This window comes from Jaculus jaculus, chromosome 7 (assembly GCF_020740685.1).
Source record: "Jaculus jaculus isolate mJacJac1 chromosome 7, mJacJac1.mat.Y.cur, whole genome shotgun sequence".
Lineage (NCBI taxonomy): Eukaryota > Metazoa > Chordata > Mammalia > Rodentia > Dipodidae > Jaculus > Jaculus jaculus.
The window spans coordinates 49,855,768-49,871,712 of NC_059108.1; the positions used below are offsets into that span (position 1 = coordinate 49,855,768).

Below are 15,945 nucleotides of genomic sequence, written 5' to 3' on the forward strand. Positions count from 1 at the left end.
TGATATCATTTATTTATTTATTTATTTGAGAGCGACAGACACAGAGAGAAAGACAGATAGAGGGAGAGAGACAGAATGGGCGCGCCAGGGCTTCCAGCCTCTGCAAACGAACTCCAGACGCGTGCGCCCCCTTGTGCATCTGGCTAACGTGGGACCTGGGGAACCGAGCCTCGAACCGGGGTCCTTAGGCTTCACAGGCAAGCGCTTAACCGCTAAGCCATCTCTCCAACCCAGAAACTTAATTTTTTAAAGGCATGTGCCACCATGCCCAGCCTTTTTATTTATTTATTTATTTGAGAGCGAGAGAGAGAATGAGAGAATGGGCACTCCAGGGCTCCAACTGCTGCAAATGAACTCCAGATGCATGTGCCTTGTACCTCTGGCTTAATTGGTTCCTGGGGAATCGAACTGGGGTTCTTTGGCTTTGCAGGCAAGCACCTTAACCACTAAGCCATCTCTCCAGCCCTAGATATTTAATTTTTATTTTCAGGTTATTCAATGAATCAGCTTACTAGGAATCTACAGATTATACCACGGCTTTTTGATGTATACAGAACCATGTGGTTCCGATCCTACTGGATGACCTTTTCCTGTTTGAACAAAATCAAAAGTTGCAGGTGAGTTTATTATTCCAGGAAAGAGGTACATAATTATACTCAACAGTAATTTAGTACTGACTGCATTTAATAAACAACCAATATTTAATTGTTCATATGGTTGGACTCATGTTGCTTTTATTTGCCTAAATATTTTTAACTAATTTATTTTCTAACAAGTTAGGTTTGGAAAACTTCAAGGCCACAGAAAAGTTGGTAGAGAAATAACATATAGCCATGTACATCCTTCATCTGGATTCAGAGGTTTTTTTTTTTTTTTTTTTTAAATTTTAATTTTTTAGTTTTTTTCGAGGTAGGGTTTCACTCTGGTTCAGGCTGACCTGGAATTCACTTTGGAGTCTCAGGGTGGCCTCGAACTCACGGTGATCCTCCTACCTCTGCCTCCCAAGTGCTGGGATTAAAGGCGTGCGCCACCACGCCCTGCTGAGTTTTTTTTGTTTTAAGAGAAGTGTTTTTACTTTTCTATAATATCCTTATGACAGAACACATGTAGTGTTTACAATCATAAATGATTTGCAAGCAACATAAATTTGCTGTTGATGTGGAGAAGTATATATTATAGGCAGTAAGGTTGAATCAGAGAAGTATGTTTGATATTTATAATTCATAAACCAGTTTCTAATCCTGTGCAGAGCAGTGACAAAGCCAACTCTGTTTTCTGTGTACATGCTCTCTCATGTCTTTTTTTTTTTTTTTTTTTAAGAGGTAGGGTCTCACTCTAGCCCAGGCTGACATGGAATTTACTCTGTATTCTCAGAGTGGCCTCGAATTCATGGTGATCGTCCTACCTCTGCCTCCAGAGTGCTGAGACTAAAGGTGTGTGCCACCACACCTGACCTCTCTCAGGTCTTATGAATAATCACCCTTTCCCTGGGTTATGGGTGAATCCTTTTTGTCACCTGAACAGCTATTTGCTGTTCTTCTTGGAGGTTATTCCTAGATTGCGGAAGTTTTGCCTTAAACATGAAAAAGGAAAGTAATAGTCCTAAGATAATATTGATATTAAAAAAAGTGACACTTGAACTTTAAAGAAAAGGAGGATTAAACGTAAAATATACTCACCAAATGTAGCCAAGAAAAACAATAAAAATTTGAATGGTATAATGCTTTCTAACTTAACTCAATTGTCTTTTAACCAAGAGGAACTTTAGAATGTTTTTTCTCATTGTACTGCGATGTACAGTTCGGTGTAGTGCCTACCTAATGGTTGTTTTGTCCCTGTTCTTATTTGGTTAAAAAAAATAGGGCAAATTACATACTTTTGGGGGGCCTTTTCCTTCAAATTACCTATTTGTCACATGCCTCCTGAGAACCTTCTGTATTCCAGGAGCTGTATTAGTCATGAGGAATAAAATCGTATGCAGGACAGTCTATCCCTTGCTTTCAAGATGGATATGGTGTTGTTAATGGATGGCAAAATGCTATGGCCAAATGCTTATGTAATGCCGTAAAGGGATACAAGTTTATAGTAAGGGAATGTGACCCAGAGTTGAGCGTTAAGGAAGATTTTGTATCTAACATTCCATTTCAACTAAGATCTGTAAGATGAGAAAGACTTGGGTGTTTGGTGAAGAACAGGAGGAATGCAGGAAGCGTACTCCAGGAAGGAACAGCATATACAAAGAGTGTGAGGAAAGAGCTGAGAGAGGGCTAGAGAGTAAGGAGGATGAAGAGAGTACAAGAGGCTTGTTTAGGAAGGAGGAAAACTGGGGACTAAATGATTCTGAGCTTTATAAGCCATGATAGGTCTTTTGCCAGAGAAGCCATGAAGGCCACTAAGCCATCTTCCCAGCCCCACCCCCGTGAAAGCATTTATGTGAGAAAATACCATGATCAGATTTATATTCAGAATAATCTCTCCATATTTCTTCATGAAAATAGATTGAAAGATGATGAGGTAGGGAGATACCAGGCTCTGAAGAGGAGGGCTATAGTCAGGAAAGAGATGTTGGAGCTTGGACTAGAATGATAGCCATAGAGATGTAGTGAAGAAGGTAGTCACCTGTGCTCAAATTCTGGCTCAACTACTAACTTGATCTGTCCAAGCCTTTCTTTCCTTATTTAAAAATAGGAATAACAGTAGAGATGTGTGAACATGGCATGTGCAGGGTTCTTAGTACCTGACATTTAGTAAGTATCCAATAAATGATAGTTAATTTTTATTATTAACAGATGTGACCCAGAAGTATATGTTTTATCAAGTTCCACTTTTATTTTTTATTTTTATTTATTTATTTGAGAGAGAGAGAGAGATACAGAAATAGGTAGGGAGAGAGAGAGAGAGAGAGAGAGAATGCTCCAGTGCCTTCAGCCACTACAAATGAACTCCAGATGAACTCCAGAGGCATGTGCCCCTTTGTGCATCTGGCTTACGTGGGTCCTGGGGAGTTGAACCTGGGTCCTTTGGTTTTGCAGGCTGACACCTTAACCACTAAGCCATCTCTCCAGCTCTAAAGTTCCAGTTTTAGTTGTAACTTACTTCAAAGGCAAATTAAATTTGTTTTCTGTGGTTATATATGAGCGGTATGATTATGAGAAAACCTGATCTTCAAGGTCCAAAATTGAGTACCTATGTATGTATTTAGAATCTGATAAGTTAAAAATATCTTTCTACATAATGTATCCCACATTACATTAAAAAAATAAGTATTTGTCTGGTTCTTTATTTTCGCCTACTAGGCCCCCTTGGAAAAGACTATATAATACTTTACAAACCACTGTCGACAGCAACGAGGTCAAAACCTTCCTAGCCCTGGCTCACAAGTGGTGGGATGAGCAAGGAGTATATGCACCTCTTCATGCTATGAATGACCTGAGGGTCCCATTTATTAGGTAATAGTCCAGTCTTTAAAATTGTTTTTTTAAATAATATACTTTTTGGATTCATTTTTTCTTGATTTATACTTCTGTTCAAAATGCTACATCTTGGGTTTGCTTTGGAAATGAGGGAGAGTCTCTTCAAGGTCCAACATTTGAAACTATTGACTTAAAATCACAATATTGAAAGTCTAGGCTGCCTTGTAACTTAACTATAAGCATTTTGTGGGCCAATCAAGTTAATTAGAATTGAATCCTTATGAAAGGAAGCTGTGTCATTAAGGCCCTGTGTCATTAAAGGCTTTAATAACTGCTGGATTGCAGTGGCTTTTCTGCTAAAGGGTGTGCAGAGACGGACCTGAGTCAGCAGTATTTTATATATGTGTGTGTGTGTGTGTGTGTGTGTGTGTGTGTGTGTGTGTGTGTGTGTGTATTTAATTTATTTGCAAGCAGAGAGAGTGAGCGAGCATGGGTGTACTAGAGCCTCTTGCCACTGCAGACGAACTCCAAGTGCATGGCCATCTTGTGTATCTGGCTTTACCTTTAACCAATAAGCCATCTCCCTAGCCCCTCAGCAGTAGTTTTTGAGAGATCCCTTGCACAGAACTCTGGGGCTCTGAAAGCTACTAATCTGCTAAGATGAACAAAACATATTTCATGTGTTTCAGTGGGAGGTAAAGAAAGGCAAGAGTTATCACAGCTTGTCATTTATACAGTCTATGTTTTGACAAACCTTCTAGATGATTCTGGTATGTACTAAGTTTGGAAAGTACATTCACACTTCTGTGATATCTTTATATAGACATCACATAAAATAGATTGTCTAAGGCAATATAAGCTATGGTTACAAGTTTAGGTTTTCTTTTTATAATAGCTGGAAGCCATCAGAAGAAAATAAGGTGATGTAAAAAAAATCATACAGAGCCTGGTGTGGTGTTGCATGCCTTTAATCCCAGCACTCAGGAGGCAGAGTAGGAGGGTTACTGTGAGTTTGAGGCCACCCTGAGTAAATTCCAGATCAGCCTGAGCTAGAGTGAGACCCTACCTTGAAAAAAAAAATCATACACAAGAAGGTTAGAGAAATGGATCAGTGGTTAAAGGTACTTGCTTGCAAAGCCTGAATGCCTGGACTCAATTCCTCACTACCAATCTCAAACCAGATGCACAAAGTTACTTGCATCTGGAATTCGTTTACAATGGCAAGAGCCCTGGTTTGCCCATTCTTTCTCTTTCTATCATCTATCTGTCTGTCTGTCTATATCTATATATCTATCTAATCATTTCTCTGCTTGCAAATAAACAAAATTTAAAAAATTATACAAAAGAATAATTTAAAATATTTACTTATTTATTTTCTTTCTTTCTTCCTTTTTTTTTTTTTTTTTTTTTGAGGTAGAGTTTGCTCTAGCCCAGGCTGACCTGGAATTCACTATGTAGTCTCAGGCTGTTCTCAAACTCACGGCAATCCTCCTACCTCTGTCTCCCAAGTGCTGGGATTAAAGGCATGCACCACCATGCACTCGGGAGGCAGAGGTAGGAGGATTGCTGTGAGTTTGAGGCCACCCTGAAACTACATAGTGAATTCCAGGTCAGCCTGGACCAGAGTGAGACCCTACCTCAAAAAACAAAACAAAAAAAATAATAATATTAATAATAATTTTACTTGATTCTGATGTCTGTTTGCACATCCATACATGAAAAAAACAAAAATTTAGAATGTTAAAAGTGATTTAAATTAGGCAACACAGACAACTGCTAAAAATACAAAGATCACCACTTGCTTCTTTTAAGCTCTGTAAGTGATGACATGAAATGGTCTGGAAGGTACTGACATCGTGGCCAGTAGAGTCTAATTTGCACCCCACCCTGTTGAGACAGTTTATCAGCAAGTATATGTGAATAAATTAATCTAAACTACTGGATTATTTCGATTTTTTTCTTTAGATTATTGCTAAAGTAATGAGTAATAATTACTATTGGCTTATTTTAAAACATTCAGCCTTTGATTATTGAAAAGTCTAAATTAAATAAAAGTCATTTATCTGAAAATAAAAGATGCATTTTTACAAAAAAAATCAATAATCCATTTAAGGTAAAATAAGCGCTAGGTATGGTGGGCACGCTCTTGTAATCCCATACTCAGTTTACTAAGGAAGGAGGATTGGGAGCTCAAGACCAACGTGGACCATATAGTGAGACTCTGTCTCAAAATAAAAACCAGGTAAATAAATAAATTAAGCATGCAGTAACATTTCTCTAGAACATATTTTAAGACTCCTCATTTAAACAATTAATAATTTTTATACATATTTTTTGAATACTTTTTCAAAAAGGGACAATCTTTTGAAAACTGTTGCTAATCACCAACCAGCAAAGCCATTGTCTGGCATGAAGATTCTTGATGTTGGCTGTGGTGGTGGACTGTTAACTGAAGTAAGTGACTGAGTTTTTCTGCTACTTTTTGCATTTTCTTTTGTGTGTGTGCGTGTGTGTGTGTATTTTTTTCTTTTTTGCATTTGTGTGTGTACATGGTGTGTGTGCATGTCTGGTGGCCAGAGGCTGATGCTGAGTAGCTTCCTTGACTTACTTCACTTTATTTACTGAGACAGGGTCTCTCATTTGAACTTAGAGCTCACCAGTTCAGCTAATCTAGTTAGCCAGCTTGCCTTCGGAATCCCCTGTCTCTACTTCTTAATTGCTGGGGTTACAGATGGGCCAACATGCCTACCTGGCATTTATGTGGGTGCTGGGGATCTGAACTCAATTTCTCATGTTTGCATGGCAAGTGCTTTCTTTACTCTCCATCCCTTTTTCTTCCATTTAAAAAAAAAAAGAGGAAAAAAGTTATTTATTTGTAAGCAGACTGACAGAGAGAGGAGACAGAGAGAATTGGTGCACCAGGGCCTCCATCCAGTGCAAAGGTAGTCCAGATGCATGCACCACCATGTGCATCTGGCTTATGTTAGTACTCAGGAAGCCACTAAGCTATTTCTTCAGCTCTATTTTTTTCATTAATTTTTTAAAATTTTTATTTATTTATTTATTTATTTGAGGGTGAGAGAAAGAAACAGGTATTGAGAGGAAAGAGAGAGAAGATGATCACAACACAACCTCCAGCTACTGCAAATGAAATCCAGACACATGTGCCACCTTGTGCATCTGGCCCACGTGGGTACTAGGGAATCAAACCTGGGTCCTTAGGCTTCTCAGACAAGCCTTAACAGCTAAGACATCACTCCAGCCCTGTTCCTTCCATTTTTTAAAATTTATTTTTTAATTAATTTTTTTTTGTTTATTTTTATTTATTTATTTGAGAGTGACAGAGAGAGAAAGAGGTAGAGAGAGAGAGAGAATGGGCGCACCAGGGCCTCCAGCTACTGCAAACGAACTCCAGATGCATGCTCCCCCTTGTGCATCTGGCTAACGTAGGTCCTGGGGGATTGAACCTGGGTCCACTGGCTTTGCAGGCAAGCACACTAACTGCTAAGCCATCTCTCCAGCCCAACATTTTCTTTTTAGGATTTTAGGATTTTTAGGATTGAGAATGGGTATGTCAGGACCTCTTCCCACTGCTAATGAATTCTAGATGCATATACCACTTTATGCATCTGGCTTTATGTGGGTACTCGGGAATTGAATCTGGGCCTTCACGTTTTGCAAGCAAGTACCTTTAACTGCTTAGCCATCTTTCCAGCCCCTGATCCCTTTAATAAATAATGTTCTTTATGTTTTTATTGACTAGTGCTGGTTCTAATCTTTGTGATAGTAAAAGAGTAACATATGATTTTTTAAAATTAAAAAAGCTTTATCTGCCAGACGTGGTGGCACATGCCTTTAATACCAGTACTTGGGAGGCAGAGGTAGGAGGACTGCCATGAGTTGGAGGACACCCTGAGACTATAGACTACATAGTGAATTCCAGGTCAGCCTGAGTGAGAGTGAAACCTTACCTTGAAAAATAAAAATAAAAAGTTTTGTCTGGTCAAGATAGTTCTCACACTCATTTATATCCCTATCATGCTAAAATAATAAACAAAATCTTACTGTTAGATGCAATTTAGATGTAGTTATAACATGTTCTGCAAAGTGAGAAATTCTACATTGGCCCATAGCAACTTTGTCTCTTTTGAAATCTACTTGGTCCTCATGCCTGTGGGTTCCACATCCAAAGATTCAACCAATCCCAAATAGAATATATTTTAAAAATCTGCTAAAATTCTTTTAAAATGCTAAAATTAATGAGCTAAAACTTCCCAAAAATTATACTGAAGATTTTTGGGTTTTTTTTTTTATTATTTGCAAGAGAGAGAGAGAGAGAGAAGCAGAGATAGATAATGGGCACACTAGGTCCTTTAGCCACTGCAAAGGAACTTCATATGTACCATCTTGTACATCTAGCTTTATGTGGGTCCTAGAGAATTGAATCTGGGTCCTTTGGTTTTGCAGGCAAGCACCCTTAACCGCTAAACCATCTCTCCAGCCCCAGATTTTGTTTTTAACAACAACAAAAATGAGGCCTGGAGGATGTGAGGGTAATCTGGCTGCGACATCTTCACTCCACTGATTGCCGGGGTTGATTCAGTTGATCTAGCTGGCTAGGCGGTGTCCTCTTCCTCACCACTCCACGTGCATCCCTCCAGAAGTTGCACACTTGGCCAAAGAGGACAACCTTCCCAAGTAGAGGAAGATGGGTCTTCTGTTAAGGGCATATGAGTAGCTGTACGGCCCTGGTAGAACCTCCAAACAAGCTCTCAAGGTCCATTTGTAGGAAAAGGTAGGGTAATCAAGCCTCCAAGACTCCAGACACATCCAAATGAGGCACTGCATGTGGCAGTCTGCCTTTGTTTAAAAAAAGGGGTCGGGGCTGGAGAGATGACTTAGAGGTTAATGTGCTTGCTGGCAAAGCCAGAAGATCCAGGTTCAACTCCCAGTACCCACATAAAGCTAGATGCATAAAATGGTGCATGCATCTGGAGTTCTTTTGCAGTGGCCAAAGGCCCTGGAGTATTCATTCATTCTCTCTCTCACTCTCTTTCTCTGCCTGTTTCTTAAATAAATAAAATATTTTTTAATGGGCACAGGTCATTCAAATAGCTTTGTGTGATCTCTTCTATACCAAGAAATTAGGCAGTTTCTGTCACGTAAAGTTCATTTTGGGGCTGCCTATTTGCACATGTTTTGATAACAAAATCTAAGAATTTTGCTTTCTTGTGAGACTCTCTTTTGTAGGTGCTTTGGAGTACTTGTGAGAGTAATCATCTGTCTGTAAAAAATACTTGCTTAGTATAGCACACATGTGCCTTACAGCTGTATCTTAGATTCTTAGAGCAGCACAAGAACTTTTTACTACAAGCTGCATCATAACTTGATCTTTCAAGGCTATTTTCAACAATCATTATAAATTCAGAAGTGCTTGGGTTCATTGAGATCTGGTACTGTCAAAATCCCTAACTCAGCCAAGTTGACAGTAAGCTTAACAGTGACCTTTGGGGCACAGCTGAGTTCCCAAGTGTGCAGAAAACATGTTTTTCACTTGGCAGTAGGTTAGTTTTTTTGGATATCAATTATAAAAATTTATTGACAACTAAACTATATGAAAATGCTTTTTTTTTTTTCTTTTTCAAGGAAGGGTCTCACTCTCACTGTAGCCCAGGCTGACCTGGAATTCACTCTGTAGTCTCAGGGTAGGTTGGACCTCATGGTGATCCTCCTACCTTTGCCCCCCAAGTGCTGGGATTAAAGGTGTGTGCCACCACACCCAGCGAAAATACATCATTAGAATCAGAAATATATGGCATATAAATGATAAAGGAAATAGATTTCACTACCTGTTTCTATAATGAGCTAGAGTATTACTGCAAATCACTGTTTATCTGGTTAAAATAATATAGGGCTAGAGAGGTGGCTCAGCCATTAAGGCGTTGCCTGCAAAGCCTAATGATTAGGATTCAATTCCCCAGTCCCCATGAGAAATCAGATTCACTAAAGTGGTGCATGCATCTGGTGGAATTCATTTGCAGTGGCTTGAAACCCTGGCATACCCATTCTGTCTTTCTCTCTCTCCTGACAAATAAATAAAACACTAAAAAAGGTGACTTGTACTTTTACCTTCCTGATTAACCATGTTTTATATAAATACTATACAAATTTTGGTTAAAATTCTGTTTTAAATACTTAGACATGCAATCAGAAGTGTCCAAGATGAGAAGAATTATTTCTATGGTCTCAGGGTAGAGCATGTACTTAGCATCCATGAGGCCTTCAGTTTTATCCTTTCCCTGGTACTTGGGAGAGGAGTTCTGGTCAGCTATAGAAAAAAAAAAAAGCTATTGGGATAAAAATATTCATTAGAAAATTGAGTATTTCAGAGATGATAATTTTTTTCACGGCTCATTATACTTTAAATATATTAATACTGTACTACATATGTATAAATGTATGTTTTTGTTGTGCTCTCATTTTTAAGCTCTTTATTGTGCATAAGTTGATATGTATGAAAACTAGAGGAAGTAGGATATAAACCCATGTACCCATAATTGATGGCCAGTAATTAGTACCTATTGGTTAATCTGACTTTGGTTGTAAAATGTATTTTATTTTCTTCTTGAGAGTAACATCTCTTATACCATTAGCCTCTAGGGCGACTTGGGGCTTCAGTTATTGGAATTGATCCTGTGGATGAAAATATTAAAATTGCACAGCACCATAAGTCATTTGATCCAGTCTTGGATAACAGGATAGAGTACAGAGTGTGCTCCCTAGAAGAGATTGTGGGAGAGACTACAGAAACGTTTGATGCTGTCATAGCTTCTGAAGTTGTGGAACATGTCATTGACCTAGAAACATTTATAAAGTGCTGCCACCAAGTGTTAAAAGTAAGTTTATTTACATTTTCTTCTGAACTTGTAAATGTATCCATACCAATAAAGCCTTCCATAATACTTGAGCAGTATAATGGGCATAGGAGAGGAAGAACAAGGAACAGGGATCAGGGGCCAACATCTCTGCTGGAGATTTTTGCAGCCCCTTTACTGCCTTCAATAACAGAGTTTTCCAGTGTCCAATTAGTGTCTAGATGTTCAGGGATCTTTAAAAATGTTGGTACTAAACAATATAGAACAATGATTAGGCCAGGCATGTTGGCACATGCCTTTAATCCCAGTACTTGGGAGGCAGGGTAGGAGGATCGCCATGAGTTTGAGGCCACCCTGAGACTACATAGTGAATTCTAGGTCAGCCTGGGCTAGAGTGAGACCTTACCTTAAAAAACAAACAAACAAAAAGGTATAAATTTATTTAAATAGCATTAGTAAAGTAACTCTGTAAATGATGTATCTATAACAGCCTTCATCTTTTGAAGAGATTTTTTTCAATCTGGGCATGGTATCTCACACCTGTAATCTGGGCACTTGGTAGTATGAGGCAGGCAGATTGCTATGAGCTTGAGATCAGCCTGGGCTACATAGTGAATTCCAGGCCAGTTTAGGCTGCAAATGAGGCCCAGTCCCTAACTCCTGCACACCAAAAATTAATAAATAAAAAGGAAAAATAAAGTTCCTTCTTACATATGACCATGGTCTTACCTACAACCACATGAGAAAAAAACAGGCAGATTATTAGTCTTGATCTATTAGGATTTCTGGATGTCTCAGCCTCCTGAGTGGTGGGATTAAAGACCTCTGCCACCATACCCAGCAGAAAGCTTTATTTTATTTTTTAATTTTTATTTGTTTATTTGAAAGAGAGACAGGGGTGGGGAGACAGAGAATGGGCACACCAGGGCCTCCAGCCACTGTAGACGAACTCCAGGTGCATGCACCACCTTGTACATCTGGCTTACGTGGGTCCTGAGGAATCAAACTGAGGTCCTTTGGCTTTGCAGGCAAATGCCTTAACTGCTAAGCCATCTCTCCAGCCCAGAAAGCTTTATTTTAAAGTAACTGTGAGTTTATAGAAGAGTTGCAAAGAATGCTTTCTTCTTACATTTTACATCCTTACAACTTAAATCATAAGGGCAAGAATTAAGATTATTCAAGTGAGGCATCTAGGGCACAAAGTTGAAGGGGACCTTCCCTCTCAGATGCCCACTGCACTTGTCTGTCTCAGTTCTGTGCCTGGGGCTTCACTTTCTTCATTGCAGTCCTTTGCTTGTACTTAACATTTGCCCATGAATGATGGTATGTTGCTAAGTGTGCACAGAGCCAGTTAAAGCTCAGTACTTTGCCATGCTTGCCATTTTTCTGTTATAGATCAAACCTAGGGTCCTGCACAACATTTGGTTGCCATGTCTCCCTTAGTCACCTTCAGTCTGTGATGGTTTCTAGGTTTCCTCTTAAATGAGGTTTTACTAGGCTCATTTTCTGTTTCCCATGGAAATCCTTAATTATTAATTTCTGTGTTATGTCTCAGCATATATATCTCAGTGGAGGTTCTTTGACACATTTGAGGATTGCTGACATTGAAGACTTTAAAGTCTGAAAACTAAAGTTTTTTTTTTTTTTTCTAGGTAGGGTCTCACTCTAGCTCAGGCTGACCTGGAATTCACTATGTAGTCTTAGGGTGGCCTTGAACTCATGGTGATCCTCCTACCTCTGCCTCCTGAGTGCTGGGATTAAAGGCATGCGCCACCACGCCCAGCTAAAACTAAAGTTTTAAAACTAAAATTTACTTTAATTGAGATCCCATATTAAAAAAAAAAAATAACCAGGGCTGGAGAAATGGCTCAGTTAAGGCACTTGCTTGCAAAACCTGAAACAGGGTCATGTACCACAGAAACATTGCTGGGCTGGAGAGATGGTTCAGTGGGTTAAAGGCACTTGCTTGCAAAGCCTCACTGCCCAGGTTCAAGTCCCCAGTACCCATGTAAAGGCAGATGAACAAAGTGATACATGCTTCTGGAGTTTGTTTGCAGTGGCTGGAGACCCTGGCATACCCATCTCTATCTGCCTCTTTCTCTCTCTCTCAAATAAATAAATAAAGATAAAATAGTTTTTTTTAAATGGCAGACTGCTGGAGAATTTGCATAGTGAATTCCAGGTCAGCCTGGCTAGAGTGAGATTCTGTCTCAGGAAAAAAAAAAATACATTGAATTTTAAAAAACAAAAATAGGACTGCAGAGATGGCTTCGTGGTTAAGGTGCTTGCCTGCAAAACCTAAGGACCCAGATTCAATTCCCAAGTACCCACAAAAGCCAGGTACATAAAGTGGCATACATGAGTCTAGAATTCATTTGCAGTGGCTCAAGGTCCTGATATGCCCATACTCTCTCTGTGTCTACCTTTTCATCTATCTCTTTCTTTCTCCCTCAATCTCTTAAATAAATATATAAATAAAATATTTAAAGAAACAGCTGGGCATGGTGGCTCACACCTTTAATCCCAGCATTTGGGAGGCAAAAGTAGGAGGATTGCCATGAGTTCAAGGCCAGCCTGAGGCTACATAGGGAATGCCTGGCCAGCCTGGGCTAGAGCAAGACCTACTTTGAAAAACCAAATAATAGTAATAATAATAAATAAATGAATAAACAAAAATTTTAATGGTTTGTATTGATCTAAGTGCTTATCTTGATTCCTTCATAATCTTTATACAAATTAAAATCAAAACAAAGTAAATGCTTCAATATCAGTTTTTGTGAGAGAACACTTACTGGTAGGGCTTCCATGCCCAGGATGTGTAGCTGAATGCTGTGCACACAAATGGACATACTAGCACCTGAGAGAAAACACAGAAGGCCTTCTATACATTGGTATGTAAGTGTGCACATGTGACAAGCAAGGACAGCTGGATCTCATATATATATATTATATATATTATTTTATATATATAATTTTTTTATTTTAAGTAGGGTCTTGTTCTAGCCCAAGCTGACCTGGAATTCACTATGTAGTCTCAGGGTGGCCTCAAACTCACAGTGATCCTCCTACCTCTGTCTCCCCAGTGCTGGGATTAAAGGTGTTTGTCACCACGCCCAGCCATATATATATATATTTTTTTAATTTTTATTAACATTTTCCATGATTATAAAATATATCCCATGGTAATTCCCTCCCTCCCCACCCTTACACTTTCCCATTTGAAATTCCATTCTCCATCATATTACCTCCCCATTCATATATATTTTTTAATTTGGCTTTTTAATTTACTTTTTGTATATAAATCTTATTACACATTTCAGGTACTCAAAGATAGAAGCTCTGGGCTGGAGAGATGGCTTAGCAGTTAAGCTCTTGCCTGTGAAGCCTAAGGACCCCAGTTGGAGGCTCGATTCTCCAGGACCCATGTTAGCCAGATGTACAAGGGGGCACACGCGTCTGGAGTTCGTTTGCAGTGGCTGGAAGCCCAGGTGCGCCCATTTTCTCTCTGTCTCTCTATCTACCTCTTTCTCTGTTATTCTCAAATAAATAAAAGTGAACAAAAAATTAAAATAAAAATATTTTATTTTTATTTATTTATTTGAGAGAGAGACAGAGAAAGGGTGAATGGGCATGCCAGGGCCATATTTGTCTATAAAAATGCTGAGCCAGCAGAACTCAGTACTCAGGAAATTATTCCCCTGAGTCCATGTCGACATGAATCTATTTTCTGTTTCTCTATCTCTAGTGCAATCTCTGTGGGACTCAGTTTCCATTAGCACTTTCACATCCTCAACCCTCCTCTTTCTGCCAGCACAACACTACCCCCACCTTAAGACCAATAAAATCCCCCTGCCAAACGCCACCAGCCCACATCTGACATTTCCAGAGTCGCTGTGCTGCAGAAACATGGTATGTCCCTCTGAATAAAGCCTGCTCTGGCCATGGCGGTTGTGAACTGCTTTTTTCCTTCAAACTCACCTCTAAACATTTTGCTCATATGTTATATATATTCTTCTGCATGTATCAAATATTTCTTATTAAAATTTAAAAACGACTGTTAGCTGAAGTTGTACTTGTTCATAACTGCTGCATTGGGAAAGTCTGGCTTGTGACTCGAGGGGTCAGGTAGGATTTAGCCATAAGAAGGATCCTGACAGGATTAACAGAGTGAAATGTGGGAACTTTTCACAGATATATATCTAGCTCTAGGAAAATTGCAATATTTCTGGGGGATTCATGTCCCCTTCAAGAGGCCAGGCATGACGGCATTCATTTGCAGTGGCTTGAAACATTTGCATGCCCTCCCACACACAGGTGCAAATAATAAAATAAATAAATAAATATGATTTGGGTAAATTCTATTGTGTTCCTCCTACTTAGGAATCTTAACTACAATAAAATGATTTGGAAGGAAGGAAGAAGAGAAGGAAACTATGCCTTTACCTAATGTATACCCCTAACTTAAAATTTTACATTTATTCAAGTTTACCTTCTTATATATATCTTTTTCTTTTAGCCTGATGGTTCTTTATTTATTACTACAATCAACCAAACACAGCTGTCCTATGCCTTGGGAATTGTTTTTGCAGAACAAATTGCAGGTATTGTACCAAAAGGTACTCATACATGGGAGAAGTTCGTGTCACCAGAAAACCTAGAGAGTGTTCTGGAATCAAGTAAGTATAGAGCAAATCTACTTTCCAGTTTTCAAGGCCTGCCTAATTCCCTGATGCATCCCCCCCCACACACACACACGTGTGCACAGCATGAACACACACATAAATAGTAATCATATAAGCTAGTACTTATTAAACAGGTCACTACCATTTTTCCAATTAAGTCATAAAGTTTTTGAAGCTCTAATTATGAAGTAGATACCCATCTCACCTATGATACCTAACCAAGAGATGATAAATAAGTGCTTTTGGCTATTTAGTCTACATTCCCTTAAGGATGTGGTACAAATACCTGTAACACATCCTCAGTTTGCCTCAGTGACCCTGCATATATCAATTTATCTTATTATTTTCCTGGACTCCAGTCACCCAGTCATATTTTCAACTTCCTTCTTACTTTTTTTTTTAGTTTTTTGAGGTAGGGTCTCACTATAATCCAGGCTGACCTGGAATTCACTATGTACTCTCAGGGTGGCCTTGAACTCATGATAATCCACCTACTTCTGCCTCCCAAGTGCTAGGATTAAAGGTGTACACCACCATACCTGGCCCTCTTACTTTTTATGTATTTTATGCTACCTATAGCATATATTATATTATGGTAATTGTCATTTTTTCACTCTTTATTGGCCTTTATACGTCTTGATGGCAAGGTTACAACTCCATTTCTTACTCTACAGTGCCTCACTCTGCCGTAAGCATAAATACTCAGTTCACTGAGTTCTGTCAAGCAATATTGCTTCTCAATTCATTTACTTAACATTTGCTATTTTTTTAAATTATTTATTTGAGAGAGAGAGACAGAGTAACAGGCAGATAGAGAGAGAGATAATGGGTGCACCAGGGCCTCTAGCCACTGCAAATGAACTCTAGACACATGTGTTACCTTGTGCATCTGGATTCACATGGGTACTGGAGAATAGAACCTGGGTCCTTTGGCTTTGCAGGCAAGTGCCTTCTTCTAATTCAGCCCCTGACATT

At 39.0% G+C, this 15,945-nt stretch overlaps 1 protein-coding gene across 2 annotated transcripts in view; it reads left to right on the forward strand.

Moving 5' to 3' along the window:
• Coq3 (coenzyme Q3, methyltransferase) overlaps nt 1–15,945 on the forward strand; it is a 34,980-nt gene that overhangs the window by 18,105 nt on the left and 930 nt on the right. For both annotated transcript variants that reach the window (XM_045154698.1, XM_045154697.1), the window contains exons 2-6: nt 491–617; nt 3,297–3,449; nt 5,768–5,867; nt 10,067–10,309; nt 14,805–14,964. In XM_045154698.1, coding sequence (XP_045010633.1) covers nt 499–617; nt 3,297–3,449; nt 5,768–5,867; nt 10,067–10,309; nt 14,805–14,964 — 775 coding nt within the window. In that variant the 5' untranslated portion in view covers nt 491–498. The remainder of the gene's footprint in view (nt 1–490; nt 618–3,296; nt 3,450–5,767; nt 5,868–10,066; nt 10,310–14,804; nt 14,965–15,945) is intronic.